General features: G+C 34.0%; 1 protein-coding gene across 1 annotated transcript; it reads right to left on the bottom strand.

The window, feature by feature from the left end:
• Positions 1-14408: 14408 nt before the first annotated feature.
• On the bottom strand, positions 14409-17852 carry LOC133703184 (cysteine-rich receptor-like protein kinase 15). The gene is made up of 7 exons (XM_062127639.1): positions 16916-17852; positions 16691-16807; positions 16102-16307; positions 15722-15932; positions 15389-15626; positions 14855-15005; positions 14409-14766 (listed from the first exon to the last, which is right to left on the bottom strand). Exons 1-7 carry the CDS (start codon positions 17745-17747, stop codon positions 14461-14463), a joined length of 2061 nt encoding a protein of 686 aa, XP_061983623.1. The 5' UTR covers positions 17748-17852; the 3' UTR covers positions 14409-14460.
• Between the last annotated feature and the right edge of the window lie 1240 nt (positions 17853-19092).

The following is a 19092-nucleotide window of genomic DNA, read 5'->3' as shown; positions in this document are numbered from 1 at the left end:
TACTTTAACATAAATATCAGAATTGATATTTTTAATTTTAACACCAATAAATACCATGATTTGAATTAAAAGAAAAAAAGAGACTTAATTTTTAGGAAAAGAACATAAATCAATTAAATAATGTCCACATAGTCTAAATATCATACAAAAACAATAAGCCTGTCTCAAATTCGCCCTATATATAATCAATTTGTTTAAAAATAGTTTGAGCTCATAAATCAACCTTCCAAAGCATTCGAAGTATCCCGGAACTAAAGGAATCGGGTTTGAAATCTTTCGGAAACATAGGAATAGTATTGGGAAACTCTTGAAAGTGATGGAATAGTAGCGGCGCGTGTAGCCACACGCCACCTTCACTGCCGGCACGTAGGTTCACTCGCCGCTGCGGGTAAAACCTGGTGGTTTGTTGGCTTTCGGGCAGATTTAGTTGCAGCTGGTGTTGCTATTGGCCAAGAGGGAGAAGGAGAAGAGTTTGATTTGATCTTAGTGTGGTGATCGGTGGGGGTTGACAGATCGAAAAGAAGAGGAAACCGTAAAGGGGAGAAACCAAAAGAAAGAGGGATATGGATTCTGGTTTGGGCTTTCTGAAGATGATAAGGCTGGAGTTAGGGGATGATTAAGAGAGGTTTCGAGGGAGACTAGTTTTGGCTTTCTGAGAAGTCAGCTTTGAAGGAGAGACAAAATATTTACTGTATATGTTACAATCATCGATAATTCTACAGAAGAATTTAGCCTGTTAATATTTTATAAAGAGTTAAAAAATATTTATTGTATATGCTACAATCACCGACGGACAAATTCCATCAATATATTTCCAACAAGAATTTCTTTTTTTAGCGTGCATTGTCCATCTGTAAAGCTATCAAGTGTTTTTTTACTGATATAATTAGCAACAAAACATGAAATTACTGACTAATGTTATTTCAAAGGATGTATTAGAAATTTCATAATCTGTTTCTTAAGAAAGAGTTGCATGTTTCTAATAAGAAACTCCAATTGTGGAATATTGAAATATGAAAAGAAGAAATTGTTTTTCGTTGCAGCAGCCATCCTTTTATGAATTAAAATTGTGAGACATTAAAATGAAAGGGGTTAGGGTTATAGTGAATGTTTAGGAATACGGCAGTTATCAAATTAATATTTTAAGTTTTTTAATAATTTTAATATGTTAATATTAAAAATAAAAATATTTTATATATAAAAAATCATACCACCATTTCAGACACACCCCTGACTCTCTTGTCATCCTAATACTATTCTCTAAAAGAGAAAAAGTTCATTTTCTAAAAGGGCATGGAATCCTTAATTCACCACATATTTTTTATTTTTTTGCAAGGATTTGTATGCATATAAAAACAAAAACAAAAAAATTAGAGAAAAGAAAGGACTTGAAGTGGTCAACAAAACTATATTGGATAATTAATTCTGAATTTTGATAGGGACTTATTAGTAGGGTGTAGTTTCCAGGAAGGTCCTATGTGATATATTAATGTTAGCTTAGAATATTACCCGAATTTAATGTTAATTAATCTTAACTATCACTTGTAAGCTGTAACCACTGTGCTACCAAGACAGGTAACAATATACTAAAACTACAATAATTTTTTAAAGAGGTCAAAACTTGAATTTTTGATTTATATATATATAATCCTAAAAAAATTAATTTTTTTTTACAGAGATTCAGGACCCCATTTGCCCCCTGGTCCCAGCCCCTAGATACAAATTTATAGATAAGTCAACTTAATGATTTTTTTTTGTTTAATATTGATTGTGGGTTTGACTAAACGGGTCTGTATTGTTCAAGTTTTCTTGTTTATATGTCCAAGTGACAACCGATCCAACAGGGGCTGGTCTTTGTAACCAGAGCAGACTAAAATCCAATATGTTAGCCGGATAAAAAATCCTTTTTTTTTTTAATTTTAAAATCGTATTTTTGACTAGTTTTCACGCATTCATGTAAATTAAATATTTTGAGGATATAGTAATAAATTGCGTACACACAATTACACTTCCAATAAACCCTCTTCAATATAATCAATTAGATCCTCGTCTTTGGCACGGTAAGTTGTGTGTGTTCACGTTACAAATAACAATAAAGTCAAAATTCTACTAAAACATCTTGTCCTATTCTGCTCTCTTAAAAAACACATCTCTTCTTCGGCCTCTAACTTTTCTTTATTGACCATGTTTTGATTTGGAATTAAGTGAGGTAGGTCGGGATTGAAACGGCCAGTCAAATAGTTAAATAGTAAAACATTTGGATGGAGTCTGCAAAAGAAGAGGATCCTTAAGCTCCTCTCGTAATTTTTTTATCATAGAAAAAAGTGGAGGATTCACTACCAAGTGGAACTAGAGAGATATAAACTGAGCTACGTACTACAACTTTTCATCAGCGTGGACCAACTAATAAACTGAGCTACTACACCTTTTCATCAGCGTGGACCAACATCAGAAAGTGTCATTTCATTGACAGAGAAATTGCTAGCAGTTGCCTCCAGGTTGTCCATGAATCTTCCCACAAAAGCCGGCCGCTCAGGTTGGGGAAGAAATGAATTTTGGCTTTTCAGCATTAAGACGGCAGATGACATGGTAGGTCTGTCGCTAGCATCTTCTTGAACACATAATAAACCAATGTGCATGTAACGTGAGAATTCGTCTGCATTGCATGAATCAGACAGCATTGGATCAATCAACTCTGCTTTGACATTAAGAAAGTAAAAAAACATTGTTGTCCCGTCAATCAATAACAGCAGGGCCACTTTAAGTTAGTTTTTGTCGTATTTAAGGTAATAGATTAAACTTACATATGCAAGGAGGCTAGGAGCACATTTTGATTGGTGGTATCTAGCTTTCTTTCTCCCGCTTATGATCTCAAGCAAGAGAACTCCAAAACTAAAAACATCAGATTTGATTGAATATAATCCCTCCATTGCATATTCAGGGGCAATGTATCCACTGTTCATAGAGGGAAAAAATAAATGTTCAGGACATTAAGAACTAATCATTTGTTAAATTGTTCAACAGGAAACTCTTGTCAAAAAGTTAATCCTTGGTGTTCGGACGCGACATACTAAGGCTGGAAATGCTGAAGCTAGTAATATGAAATCGGATTTGTCCCTCTCATATTTTGAATACCATGATTTATCATACCACCACATTGAAATGATTAATGTGAAATCAAAGATTCTTGGATTAATCACTTATCTAAATTTGTTTGTGAGGGTCAAATACACCACCCTATTTGAGCTCAAAATTGCGTTAAGATAAAACCAATCAACTAAGCTCAAAGAAAAGGAAAGAGGGAGAAGAAAGAAGAAAAGGAGAAGGAAGGCCCATATTTGTCCTAGCAAAGAATGATAAGTGCAAAATGAGAGAAGGAAGAGAAGTACGAAGAACCCAACCAGGCATAAACCTTTGGCCCAACTAGGTCCGAGGAGAAAAAAAGGAGAGGAGAAAGGGAGAAAAAAAGAAAAAGAAAAAAAAGGAGAGAAAGGAGAAGAAAGGTGTAAACCCCTAACCCAAAATTTGATAAATCAAGGTTAAATAAGAAAATTTACAGTTTAAGAAATTATAATTAAGAAGAAAAAAAATTAAATTGGATAAGAACTCTTAATAATTTAACTTAAATTTCATATGAAATTAAAGTAATAATACTAGTATATGAAATGCCAACTAGTGATAAATTATATAAACATTCCGCCTGAGTAAAATAATTATTTTAAAAGAATAATTTTTGCAAATTTAGGGTGATAATATTTAGAAAAATATTATGGAATTCCAAACAAATTAAAGAATGAATTTACACGTAAATAATGCTAATTACCAGTACAAAACCTATGTATCCACTGTTTATAGAGGGGGAAAATAAATGTTCAGGACATTAAAAACGAATCATTTGTTAAATTATTCAGAAGAAAACTCTTGTCAAAAAGTCAATTCTTAACGTTCAGATACATAACGGGGTGACATTCTAAGGCTGGAAATGTTGAAGCTTGTAGTATGAAATCAATTTGTCCCTCTCATAATTTGAATACCATGATCATACTACCACATTGAAATGATTAATGTGAAATCAAAGATTTGTGGGTTAATCACTTATCTAATTTTGTTTGTGATTGGGTCAAAATGCACCGACTACTCCAATCCAAAGTAAATGCACCAGCCCATTTGAGCCCAAAATTGCGTTAAGATAAAACCAACCATGCCCAAAGAAAAGGAAAATGAGAGAAGAAAGAAGAAAGGAGAAGGAAGGCCCATTTTGGTCCTAGCGATGAGTGATAGGAGCAGAATGAGAGAAGGAAAAGAAGAACGAAGAGCCCAACCAGGCATAAACCCTTGGCACAACTAGGTCCGAGGAGAAAAAAAGGAGAGGAGAAAGAGAGAAAAAAAGAAAAAAGAAAAGTGAAACGAGAAGAAAGGTGTAAACTCTGACTTTAAAATTGATAATCAAGGTTAAATAAGAAAATATATAGTTGGAGAAATGATAATTAAGAAGAAAAATTGGGATAAATTGGGATAAAAACTCTTAGTAATTTAACTTAAATTTCAGATGAAATTATAGTGATAATATTGATACGCAAAATGTTATCTAGTGATAAATCATGTAAACTTTCTGATCGAGTAAAATATTTATTTTAAAAGAATAGTTTTTACCAATTTAGGGTGAAAAATATTTAGAGAAATATGAGGGAATTCAAAACAAATTAATGTATGATTTTACATACAAATAATGTTAACTACCGGTATAAAATCTATGAACAATCACACAATTTTTTAACCAAAAAGAGAGGAAATCTAAGTGAATTTTTTTTAATGAATAGGGATTAAAGTCTCCAATAAATTAGTTTGAAAATCTTGACAATGAAAGTAAATAAAATTGTACATGAATTCAAATTTAAGTATAAAATTATCTACTGTCTAGTTTTACAATATCACACATAACTCTCAATCTAATTGCTGGTCAGGTTGAAATTGTACAAGCAATCTTCTGAAATATTGTTATATCTTGAGTTAAAACTTTAGATTAATAGAAGTTCAGAAAGGCCTTGTGAAATTGATGATGTTCAGAAAAAAATATAGAAAAATAACACATGATCTTATTAATTGTATTGTCATAAACAAGTAAAAACAATCCCTCCCTTGGTTAATGTAGCATTCAAAAACAGTTAAAGGAAGAGAGGAGCTCTAATTTCTCTCATTTTCTTGAAAAAAGTGGTGATTGCTTCCAAAAGTGTGAGCCTAGAGAGTGATGTGAGTGATTTCTAGTGTGGAAAAACAAGTACAAGGCTAAGATTTATAAAGAAAAACAAGTTTAGTAACATGACAATTAAAAAGATAAAAATCGTATTAAAAGTTTAGGTCAGTTATAAAAGGAACCCTCAACTTCACGAGGCTCAAGGTGAAGAAAGGGAAATGAAGGAGAAGAAAATGAAGGGAAATGAAAGGTCCAACCTGTCTCGAGGGAAATAAGGGAAGAGATAGAAAGAAAGAAGAAAGAAATGAAAAAAATAAAAGAGAAGGAATGGCACAGCCGCTTAGCCTAAGGGGAATAAAAGGGAAAAAAGAAAGAAAAGGAGTTGGACCAACTTGGCAAGAGGGAATAAAAGAAAGGGAAAGAGAGAAGGAAAAAAATGATGGATAATCGAAAAGAGAAGAACCTAGCTATTTTATAATTAATAGGATGACACCGACTTCAGCCATTCTAGGATAATTGTGTGGTAATAATCCATGATAAAGTAAATAGTTTACTATGATTGCTTCTATGAGTGGGTTTACAACAGTACTGCTCTTGTGATAGGTAATTCATGTGGCTTGAAGAACAAATCTTTCAAAAACCAACAAATTACATCGATCCACACACAACCACTTAAACACACTCCACTTCTATTTTCTCCCTATATATAATATTTTATCTGTGCGTTTACTAACTTAATCCTGGACCAACAAATATTTTTTTATTTTTTAAAATTTATTTTTAATATTAACACATCAAAACAATTGAAAAATAAAAAAAAAATAATTTGAAATAAGAAAAAAATAAAAAAATTATTTTTTATGAATTTTTTTTAAATGCAAACACAAATGAGCTATTAATATACTCTGTTTGTTTTTATGTTTAAAAAGCGTTTTTGAAAAAAAATTGAAAATTTTATTATTTTAAATTAATATATTTTTTTTATTTTTATATTATTTTAATACGCTGATATTAACACTTCTCAAATTATTACTCAAATTATACATTGATATTAGACGAATATATGTCATTTCTCAAAAGACGAAATTAGATGCATGAAGAATCGATATCACTATTAATAATCCAAATGTATATTGAGGTTGAATTAAGCTTTGAAAATTAGACTTTTCTTGCAAATCAGCACAGCTAATAATCATATAAAATTGACTTCATAGCCATGATTACCTTGTACACTGGGCCAAACTCTTCTTGACCAGGTTTATTTTCATTAGAAAAATGCTTTGTAGCTTCAAGCACAGTATCTAGCCTTATCAGAGGAGAATCCTGGGATTTCACCTATCCCTGAATAATTTCATTGGAGTAATCATCGATTTGTTCTTCCTTCCAAGTAAAGTAATTTAATCACTTGGCTTTTGTTGGGCATATACTCGTAGATAAGTAACTTTTCATTTTTTTCCAGGCAGCATCCCAGGAGTCTGACAAGATTTCTGTGTTGTAATCTGGCGATTAAAACGACTTCGTTCAGGAATTCTCTGTCCTTGACCAGAAGTTCTTGAGAGCCTCTTAACTGCAACTTCTTTGCCATCCTCTAACGTACCCTGAGCACAAACTATTCTAATAAGCATTAATATTTGTGGGCCAAAGTGTGATGCATTTTCGAATTTGTGTATTGAGAGATTGACAAATAACAGAATTCGATTTTTTGTTTTTTGTTTTTTGTTTTTTGTTTTTTTAATGAATAAAGAAATTGACTTGATAGCCTTGATTACGTACCCTGTATACTGGGCCAAACCCTCCTTGACCAAGTTTGTTTTCATCAGAAAATTGCTTTGTAGCTTCATTTATAACATCTAGCCGGATCAAAGGGAGGTCCTGGGATGTCACCTCTCCTTGAATATCTTTGTCTGAATAGTCGTCCCCAACAGTTGCTCGTCCTGCCCAGTCGAGTAATTTATCCTCTTGGATATTTCCTATTTCCTCTGCAGGAGATATTGTGAAGTTCTAATAATTGATTATATAGGTTTCGAACATCATGTAAATATACATCTTGTTTCGACACTTCAAATTTTTTGTTCTGTTTTTAACCTTCTACGGTTCTACCTAGTAGCATTTTTTCGGATGATGACCTGACTAGAGAAAAATTTACTGAATGAAAGCCAATTACTCAATCTCTGCCTAATTAAGTCTTATTTTCAAGCTTAACCACAACATATTTGCAAATTCAAAGGTGTTAGGAATTCTGGTTCAAAATTTTAATTTCTTGTCAAGATTATTGTTGAAGTTTGCTTCAAGATGCTGCGGTCAAAGATCTTGTTTTTAGTTTATATTTTCCTGCAATAATAATAGCTTGTCCTAGTCATTAGGAATTTGTTAATCTGTTAGTTTGTTAACAGATCATGGCTTTATTTTAGCTTTTTCAGTTGTAATTTGCTTCTATAAATATGTACGAGATTGCTGTCAACAATCAAGCAATTCTGTTTTAATTCATTCTTAATAAAAGAGTGCAGTATCAATATTCTTTTCTCTTCTATTCTCTTGTTCTTCAAACACACTTCAAACACCTAAAACTCCAGCAACTACAAGAAACATTTAAGTCAGATTTCTTGCTAATAAAACAGTAAAAAACAGCCACTGTTCAGATTAAAATCTGGAAATCTTATTTACTGTTTCACTGTTTTGAATTCAAGCACTTTCATTTGGTATCAGAGCTATTTTCTTGAAGGGACCTGTAATGGAGGTTGAAACAAGTTTTTCTCACATGTCTTCTCCTATCTTTGATGGAGAAAACTATCACCTATGGGCAGTGAAGATGGAGACCTATCTGGATGCTATGGATCTGTGGGAAGCTGTTGAGGAAGATTATGAAGTGCATCCTCTGCCTAATAATCCAACAGTGGCTCAGATTAAAAACCATAAAGAGAGAAAAACAAGGAAATCAAAAGCAAAAGCATGTCTATTTGCTGCTGTTTCCACAACCATTTTCACCAGAATTATGTCACTTCAATCAGCAAAGGATGTTTGGGATTACTTGAAAAAGGAATATGCAGGAGATGAAAGAATTTGTGGTATGCAAAGTCTTAACTTGATAATAGAATTTTAACTGCAGAGGATGAAGGATTCTGAGTCCATAAAAGAGTACTCAGATAAATTGCTTGGAATCGTCAACAAGGTAAAGCTGCTAGGTACAAGTTTCTCTGACTCCAGAATTGTAGAGAAAATCCTAGTAACTGTACCTGAGAAATATGAAGCATCCATAACAACCTTGGAGAATACCAAGGATCTGTGCAAGATCACCTTGGCAGAATTATTGAATGCCTTACAAGCTCAAGAGCAACGAAGGCTTATGAGGCAAGATCAGATTGTTAAAGGAGCTTTACCAGCCAAGCATCAGGACCACGACAAGGACAAAAGGAAATTCATTAAGAAATTTCAGGCTTCAATCAATGAAGCCACTGCCAGCACTAGAAATCAAGTCAAATAGAGGCTATCCACCTTGTAAGTATTGTGGCAAAACAGGTCATCCACCATTCAAATGCTGGAAAAGGCCTGATGCAAAATGTAACAAGTGCAATCAACTTGGACATGAGGCTGTTATATGCAAGAACAAATTTCAGATGAGGGAAGCAGATGCTCAAATTGCTGAGAAAGATGATGAAGATCAAATTTTTGTGGCAACTTGTTTTTCAACCAAGAGCTCCTCAAAATGTTGGTTGATCGACAGTGGTTGTACAAACCACATGACATATGACAGAACCTTTTCAAAGACTTGCAGTCCACTGAAATCACAAAGGTTCAAATAGGAAATGGTGACTATATTTCAGCAAAGGGAAAAGGAACCATTTCAATTACAACAAACTCAAGTACAAAATCTATTTTAGATGTTCTTTACGTACCTGATATTGATCAGCTAATAGAAAAGGGATTCAAAGTTACATTTGAAGATCATTGCTGCCTTATATATGATGCTGCTGGCCAGAAAATTTTACAAGTCAAAATGAAAGGGAAAAGCTTTTCATTTTTTCTAAACGAGGAGGAGTATACAGCCTATTCCACAAATACAAGCATCACTGAAACTTGGCACAAGTCACAAATACAAGCATCACTGAAACTTGGCACAAGAGACTTGGGCATTGTCATCTCCAGCGAATGTTGACAATGAAGAAGAATGAAGTGATAAGAGGATTGCCTGCTCTTGCTGATCAAATGCCGAATTGTCATGCTTGTCAATTTGGCAAACAAAGGAGGCTGCCTTTTCCTAAATCTTCTTGGAAGGCATCTCAAAAGCTGCAACTCATTCACACAGATGTAGCAGGACCTCAAAGAACACCATCACTAAAAGGTAGTCTCTACTACATTGTGTTCATTGACGATTTTTCAAGGATGTGCTGGATTTTTTTCTTGAAGTTCAAGTCAGAGGTTGCTGGAATCTTCTGGAAATTCAAGAAGATGGTGGAAAATCAGAGTGGCTGCAAGATTCAAAGCATAAGATCAGATAATGGGAAGGAGTATACTTCAACAACATTTAATTTATTCTGTGAAGAAGTTGGAATTGAACATCAGCTCACTGCTTCTTACGCTCTATAGCAAAATGGGGTTAGTGAAAGGAGAAATAGATATGTAATGGAGATGGCTAGGTGTATGTTGCATGACAAGGAGTTGCCTAAAGAATTCTGGGCAGAGGCAGCAAATACAACAGTCTTTCTTCAAAATCGACTTCCAGCCAAGTTTTTGAATGAAAGAACACCATTCGAAGTCTGGTATGGATATAAACCTTCACTAAACTTTCTTAAAGTATTTGGCAGTGTGTGTTTTGTCCACATTCCTCAGGTCAAGCGTGACAAGCTTAATAAGAAAGCACTTCCTAGCATATTTGTGGGATACAGCTTAGTCTCCAAAGCATACAAAGTGTATCATCCACAAACAAAGAAGATATCAATTACAAGGGATGTACACTTCAATGAAGATGAGCAATGGGACTAGAAGAACCTTCAACAGAGCACTCATTCTGAAGATCAAATAGCTCCTTAGTGGCAGAATGAACTAGAAGATGATCCTCCAATTAGAGGCACAAGGCTGCTGTCAGACATCTATCAAAGATGGAACATTGCATTTTATAAACCTGCTGGATATGAAGAGGCACTCAAAGACAGCAAATGGAAGAAGGCCATGGAGGAGGAGCTGTCAATGATTTAGAAAAACAATACCTGGACATTAGTTAACAGACCTGAAGGCAGAAAAGTTATAGGAGTGAAATGGATATATCGAACGAAGCTGAATGCAGATAACTCCATCAACAAACACAAGGCTAGGCTTGTTGTTAAAGGGTATGCTCAGATTTTTGGTGTTGATTATTCTGACACGTTTGCACCTGTTGCTAGCTGGACACAATCAGATTGCTGCTAGCAATTTTAGCACAGAAGGGCTGGAAAGTGTTTCAGTTAGATGTAAAATTAGCCTTCTTAAATGGAGTTTTACAAGAAGAAATATATGTGGAGCAGCCTGATGGATTTGTGATTCAAGGAGCAGAGGATAAGATCTACCTTTTGCAAAAGGCTCTCTATGGGTTGAAGCAAGCTCCTAGAGCTTGGTACAGCCGGATTAATGAGCATTTGCTAAATTTAGGCTTTGTAAAAAGCTTATCCGAGGACACTCTGTATGTCAAACTGAAGGACAATGATGTTCTTATAATGTCCCTTTATGTTGATGACCTTTTGGTGACAGGAGGTAATGAATTGATGGTTGAAGAATTCAAACAAGAAATGATGAATGTGTTTGAAATGACTGATCTTGGTCTTATGACTTATTTTCTTGGAATGGAGGTCAAGCAAAGCCAGAATGAAGTCTTCATCTGCCAAAAGAAATATGCAAAGGAAATATTGAAAAAATTTCAAATGGAAAAGTGCAAAGCAACCAGCACACCAATGAACCAAAAGGAAAAGCTAAGCAAGAATGATGGGGCAGATAAAGTTGATGAAGGATACTTTAGAAGCATGATTGGATACTTAATGTATCTTACAACAACAAGGCCTGATATTCTATTTGTTGTAAGTCTCTTATCTCATTTTATGCATGGTGCTAGTGAATTACATTTAAGAGCAGCAAAGAGAATATTGAGGTATGTTAAAGGGACTGTCAGCTACGGGGTCAAATTTGAGAAGTGTCAAAGCTTCAAGTTGTATGGATTTTCAGATAGTGACTGGGCCGGTTCCCTTGATGATATGAGAAGCACTTCAGAATATTGTTTTAATCTTGGTTCTGGAGTTTTCTTTTGGTGTTCAAAGAAGCAGGAGATTGTATCACAATCCATGGCTGAAGCAGAATTTATTGCAGCTATAGCAGCAATAAACCAAGCTCTATGGCTTAAAAAAATCTTAAGTGATTTGTCAATGGAGGAAAGAGAACCAACAGAGATTTCAGTAGACAATCAAGCTGCTATTACAATCTCTCATAATCCAGTATTTCTTGGGAAGACTAAGCACTTCAACATCAAGCTTTATTTTTTACGGGAGGTGCAGAAAAATGGTGATATTAAGTTAATTTATTACAAGTCTGAAGATCAACTTGCTGACTTATTTACCAAACCACTTCCAGTAAGTAGGTTTGAGTATCTAAGAAAAATGTTAGGAGTTTGCCTTCTTAAAACAAGGAGGAGTGTTGAAGTTTGCTTCAAGATGCTGCGGTCAAAGATCTTGTTTTTAGTTTATATTTTCCTGCAATAATAATAGCTTGTCCTAGTCATTAAGAATTTGTTAATATGTTAGTTTGTTAACAGATCATGGCTTTATTTTAGCTTTTTCAGTTGTAATTTACTTCTATAAATTTGTACGAGATTGCTATCAACAATCAAGCAATTCTGTTTCAATTCATTCTTAATAAAAGAGTGCAGTATCAATATTCTTTTCTCTTCTATTCTCTTGTTCTTCAAACACCTAAAACTCCAGCAACTACAAGAAACACTTAAGTCAGATTTCTTGCTAATAAAATGTAAAAAACAACCACTGTTCAGATTAAAATCTGGAAATTTTATTTACTGTTTCACTGTTTTAAATTCAAACACTTTCAATTATATCTCAAAAATATTTGGAAATCACCTGCAAGTATATAGAAACTAACTAGGTAGTTCATATATATAATATAAAATTTTTAGTACCAGGACTTTCGGTACATTTCACATGCATACCTGTTCTCAGATTCGTCCTTCTCCTCATGGTGAAAGTGCAAGCACTGAAAAATAGCACAAAAATAACTGCGGATAGGCCTGCACCGACTTTAATCCACATCGATTTGCTTCCATCTCCTTCATGATAACAGAATCTCATATTAAAGAAATGATAAAGAAGGATTTTGGAATGATAAATATATTTGATAATTGATTATTTTTTTAGCTCAAGCAATTTAATTTATTTTTTATAATCAAGGTATTTAATGATTTAACATGAAAATTATTTTTCCATAAACAATCTTAATGTAAGAATGGGCCTCTCTAAAGACTGGACTATTAATCCAACGGTATCAATAGGGCGGAGGACAGCCTTAAAGGTTCAAGAATTGATGTCAAAGAAGTAACTGTCAGTCTTATTGATTTTTTATTATTATTTAATGTGAGATGCAACGCAATTGATCCTCCGCATATGTTTAGTCTATTGAAAAAAAATCCAACAAAATTTTCTTAGCATTGATTTGAATATGTGAACTCATAAAATCAATCAAAACAACAAACCTTTGAACTCTTAAAGTTAAGGATGTTGAATTATTCACTCATTAAAACTTTAATACCATATAAAAAATCATTTAAATTTAAAAACTAAAAAGATATTAAATAAAACTTCAAAAACAATTTTATATTACCCTTCAACACTTGCATCTTTTGTTACATGTAAATCTTATATCTTTGACATTTTTACAGCCCCTTCCTAACTTTCCCATGTGTCAAAGGGAAAATACTGACATCACCAGCTCAAAGCCGAGGACCCAATATGTAAGACTAATGTGCAGGTTGGACGACCTCGAAAGGTTGCGCCATAGGAATAGAGCCCCGTCGGTGAGTTGTGCAGGAAAATTCATTGTATCGGTATTCCTTAGTTCTCATCTTTTTCCTGGAAAGATGTACCCATTATTTAATACAATTAATTTACACTTCGTGGCACCCAATTGAATTTTTCTTTGCAATGGCCGATACGTTATAGGTGTTGACAAGTTGACACTATGTTAGGTAAGGCATGGCTACGAATTCATTACACTCCCACAAAATGGTCATCTCACGTGCTTCCATGATGTTAATGGTCATCAGAACCAACATTTTGTGATAACTGGTAAGGTTTTCTTGCTCTTATTTTGGGCAATAGAGTCATCTTTCCTTGTACATGGAGGAGCTCCTTGCGGCAAGTCAATGACCGAAGTCAAATGAGAACTTTCAAACGTGTGGAATATTGAAATGTGAAAAGAAGAAAAAAAACACAAAAAACATACATTATTTTTGTTATCTGGAATAATTAATCAAAAGCAGCATATATATTTTAGCTTAACAATCTTTATGGTCATAAGATTTAATATAATTTTTAAGAGAAGGGTAATTTTTAAAAATGCATTTAACTAAGGTTATAATAGCTTAGTTGTTTTACAGAGGAAAGATTGAGAAAATAAAAATATATAAAGATAAATTACTAAGTTTCCATAATTTTTATTCTAATATTTCTTTGATCACATTTTACTTATTTTGAAAAACATACATTATTTTTAATTTTAACTGATTTTCAATCTTTTTACATTTATTATTTTTCAGATATTTATGGCTTTATCATGCCTTAAGCTCATGGAAATATGATCAACGGGCTGGATCTCTTCCAGAGATAAGATAGCAAAAATGATGCTTCCTCTTTGTTTGGGTTCTTGACTTCAAGGAACAATATTAATGATGGTTATTGATGCCTGGACAAAGAAGTCACTGATGCTGTATTTGGTTTCTTTGGGCGTAAACTTAGTCACAAGCGAAGGGCAAGGAGGCCTCAGAGGCCCATAAATTGGAGCAGCCATAAATAGAAACTTTTGGTTCAATCATTAATATATACAAAAATGATTTTTTGAAGATTTCAGGTTCCATTGTAGCGTGAAATATGATTTGTATGTAAGATAATAGTTCTCAGACTGCGAAGAAAAACAAATCAAGAAGATATGTTTGTATCTGTCTGGAAATGTCTGTGTTTGTAAAGAAAAACAGTCGAAGGAGCTACAACTTCATTCTCTTAAATTTAAAACTTAATTTACAGTCACCGTGGTGAAAAAACGGAAATGGTTAATTCATTGCCAGAACATCCTTTCTGATTTGAGGACTGACCTTCCATGGCAACAAATCGACCGATAGAAAATGCTGGTTGTTTAGGGATGGGGAGTGTTATGGTATCACTTGCCAACATATGAAGCACAGATGACATTGTGGGTCTATCTGCTGGATCCTCTTGCACGCAGAGCAGCCCAATTTGGATGCATCTCAGCACCTCAGTTGCCACGCCTGATTTCTCTAGCATTGGGTCCATCAATTCCAGTCCTTGACCATCAGACCACAGTTTCCATGCCTGAAAAGTTGAGACTTCCTGAATTGAGATAACAAAAATCATTGCTAGTAATCCTTTTTTGGATAGAAAGATAGGATTTGTAACCTACAAAAGTGAGAAGGCTTTCGCCTTCTTCTGAAAGATGAAAGCCAACGTTTTTTTTCCCACTGATTATCTCTAACAGCAACACTCCAAAACTGAAAACATCTGATTTTACAGAAAAAAGTCCCGCCATAGCATACTCTGGGGCCATGTATCCACTGTTTTGAATTGACACAAGAGGAAACAAATTGCTTTATATTCATGAAGAAGTTAGCAAAATTCTCTTGCATCAAGAATGCACCATTGTGAACCTTCGCCACCTCGCTGTAAAAATAATATTTATCATATTTGATATAAAATTATTCTTTAAATTGGTATTAAAACCGTGATGACGGAAAATTCATGAGTTCTAATCTCATTATATAAAGTAGTTATAGATCTGGGTGAGTAAATTATTTTTAAAAAAATCTTATTTAATAATTTAAATTTTTAAATTGAAATTATATTTTGAAAAGAAAGAATAAAGAAAGTCCATTTGTTCCAAACAAATATACAATTGAAAACAATAACACCGTGGGAATGGAAATGTAGTAATACGTACTAAGTTCCGACAATTCTATTCGTGTTAGCCTCGCTTTGATTTCCACCGAAAATCCTAGCCATTCCAAAGTCTGATATCTTCGGATTCATCTCATAATCAAGCAAAATGTTGCTTGTTTTGAGATCCCTGTGAATAATTCTAAGACGAGAATCTTCATGAAGATACAAGAGCCCCCGTGCAATTCCATTGATAATGCTCAAGCGTCTTTGCCAGTCAAGCAGGACTCCATTGCTGGAACCTGAGTAGCATCAACATAAAAATCAAATCAGTTACAATTTCTGGTCTTTGTTATACAGTACAAAAATTCAGGTGTTTCAGGTTTAGGGGTCAAACCAAAAAGAATGACATCAAGGCTTTTGTTGGGCATATACTCATAGATAAGTAACTTTTCATTTTTTTCCAGGCAGCATCCCAGGAGTCTGACAAGATTTCTGTGTTGTAATCTGGCGATTAAAACGACTTCGTTCAGGAATTCTCTTTGTCCTTGACCAGAAGTTCTTGAGAGCCTCTTAACTGCAACTTCTTTGCCATCCTCTAACGTACCCTGAGCACAAATTATTCTAATAAGCATAAATATTTGTGGGCTATAGTGTGATGAATTTTCCGAATTTGTCTTCTGAGAGATTGACAAATAACAGAATTCGATTTTTTGTTTTTTGTTTTTTGTTTTTTTAATGAATAAAGAAATTGACTTGATAGCCTTGATTACGTACCCTGTATACTGGGCCAAACCCTCCTTGACCAAGTTTGTTTTCATCAGAAAATTGCTTTGTAGCTTCATTTATAACATCTAGCCGGATCAAAGGGAGGTCCTGGGATGTCACCTCTCCTTGAATATCTTTGTCTGAATAGTCGTCCCCAACAGTTCCTCGCCCTGCCCAGTCGAGTAATTGATCCTCTTGGATATTTCCTATTTCCTCTGCAGGAGATATTGTGAAGTGCTAATAATTGATTATATAGGTTTCGAACATCATGTAATTGTACATCAAAACTTTTGTTCTGTTTTTCACCTTCTACCTACTATCATTTTGCATATGATGACCTGACTAGAAAAAAATTTACGGAATTTTAGCCAATTACTCAATCTCTGCCTAATTAAGTCTTCTTTTCAAGTTTAACCACAACATATATGCAAATTCAAAGGTGTTAGGAATTCTGGTTCAAAATTTTAATTTCTTGTCAAGAGTATATCTCAAAAATATTTGGAAATCACCTGCAAGTATATAGAAACTAACTAGGTAGTTCATATATATAATATAAAATTTTTAGTACCAAGACTTTCGGTACATATCACATGCATACCTGTTCTCGGATTCGTCTTTCTCCTCATGGTGTAAGTGCAAGCACTGAAAAATAGCACAGCAATAACTGCGGATAGGCCTGCACCGACTTTAATCCACATCGATTTGCTTCCATCTCCTTCATAGTGGCAATGTTTTTGATGCACATCATTATTCAAGATAACAGAATCTCATATTAAAGAAATGATAAGGAAGGATTTTGGAATGATAAAGAAGAAAATAGAACCTTTTCCATCTGCTATTGGGCCTGGAGATGGAGGGAGGGGAACAACTGGCGTGGATAGTGGTACTGGTGGTGGTGACATGGCCACGACAGCAGCTACGTTGTAAAATGAATAAGTTTCAAATCGAGAATTACAGCTTGGATACATGACTCTTCCTCCTCGCTTATTATTAATATAAATTGGTAGGTAGGAGAGAGTTAGGTTAATACACCGATTACAATCATATTTAGATAGATCCGGTGTGCATTGCACAAGAACGTATAGAGATTCTTCCCACGTATAAGTAACGTTTTTGGCTGCGAACTTTTTTTCACCTGATGGCGCTCTGGCAGCTTCTTTAGCAGCATCAGATATAGAACTCACCACTCGATTGTTAAATTTTACATCAACAGCTATATTTTGTGTATTCCACAAAATATAGACAAGCGCAGGTGATTGGCTCGGGCTGGAGAAGATGTTACTGTTTGAGTAGCGCAGGAAGCACAGATCATAATATATGATAGCCTCCTTCTGGATTGGACAACGTTGGACTACATCGTTTCTTGCAAGGTTCACACATTCTTGGCAAACTTCGACACTAACATCGCCACGGCAAAGAATGAGGCCATAGACCTGATAAACATCATGTCCTGTAGAGGCGTTATAGAATCCGTTAATGTCATTGCGGGTTGCATTGCCGGCGAGTGAAGAGAGAAGGATATTTAAATTGGCTTGATACGGGCTGTTTCTTACGAAAGTGGTTGTGTTTGAGCATACATGATAAGGGAAGATCTCCTGTGCTTCCGTGAGGGCTGCAAAGGAAAGCAAGAATATGGAGAATTTCAGAGCGAACATTTTTTTGATAACTGATAAGGTTTTCTTGCTCTTAATTATTTTGGGCAACAGAGTAATCCTTCCTTTTACATGGAGGAGCCCCTTGCCGCAAGTCAATGGCAAAAGTCAAGTGAGAAATTTCATGGTCTGTTTCGTCAAGTGAAACTCGAATTGTGGACTTCTGAAATATGAAAAGTAGAAATGCAGCAGCCATGCTTTTATGATTTTTTTCTTCTTCTTTCTGTTGTTGCCTCTTTTTTTCTTCTTCTTCTTTTGCTCTCTCAATATTAGCTAAAAGTAAATAAAATCTCGACTATTAACTAAAAAGAATCAATGATGGTGATTGAAGTAGGTAAGGGACAAGGACATGTCACCTTAATAAAACTTAACTAAGTTCTGATATACTGTAATATATTAACTTCATTTTTCAAAAATTTGTACCTTCAATTTCTTAAGCATGACCAAATATTTCACTTAGAAATCCGTTTAAAAAGAATTTTTTTTTATGTATGATATTTTTAAGTAATAGGAGCCATATCATATGGTATTTTTGCTGAATGATACAGAAACAAAATGCTTTAACATTATTATTTTCTAGGTATAATAATAATAATAATAATAATAATAATAATAATGACCACGACGACGACGACAAGAATTGACAGGTAGAAATCGTGATCCAACAAACTCATAAAAATCATATAAAACCTACATAATTGATCCATCCATTTATCACTTGTAACGAATTAATCAAAATACTTTTTTATTAAGTAAATTATTTTTTATTAATGATAATAAAGTAAAAAGTTTACACATAAAAGTAATAAAAATAGTAGCTGATAGCCTGATAATAATAAATATAATGATAATATTGATTATTATGATAATAATATTTATAATAATGATGCGATTATGTTGTGATTAGCTGGGAAATACTTTTTATTAATTTATTTTATAATATTTATTAAGCATAAAAAATAAGAAAAATTTTCAAAAAAATCAGGTGTTTCAGGTTTAGGGTCAAACCAAAAAGAAAGACATCAAGGCTTTTGTTGGGCATATACTCATAGATTAGAATTTTGGTGTGAATCACAGTACATTATAACTAACTCTAAAAGACGTGGAAAAAAATTGTGGATGGTCCACTGTTCCACAGAACTTTTTAGCCACGTTATCACACTCCCACAACCTTTTTTTTTTTTTTGTTGATTATAGTAGCTACTGCACGACGACAACGACAACCACGTACGGACTTCGATACCTAATCTCAAGCAATTTGATCTTGATAAATTGTTAAGATGTTGGTGAAATTGTTAAGACATTTATTATTGTGTGTATATTTTTTGGATTGCTTGGGCAATGTGAA

This window comes from Populus nigra, chromosome 9, assembly GCF_951802175.1.
Source record: "Populus nigra chromosome 9, ddPopNigr1.1, whole genome shotgun sequence".
In the NCBI taxonomy this organism is placed as follows: domain Eukaryota; kingdom Viridiplantae; phylum Streptophyta; class Magnoliopsida; order Malpighiales; family Salicaceae; genus Populus; species Populus nigra.
Note: the sequence above shows the minus strand (reverse complement) of the source record. Positions and strands in the feature narration are given on the sequence as shown.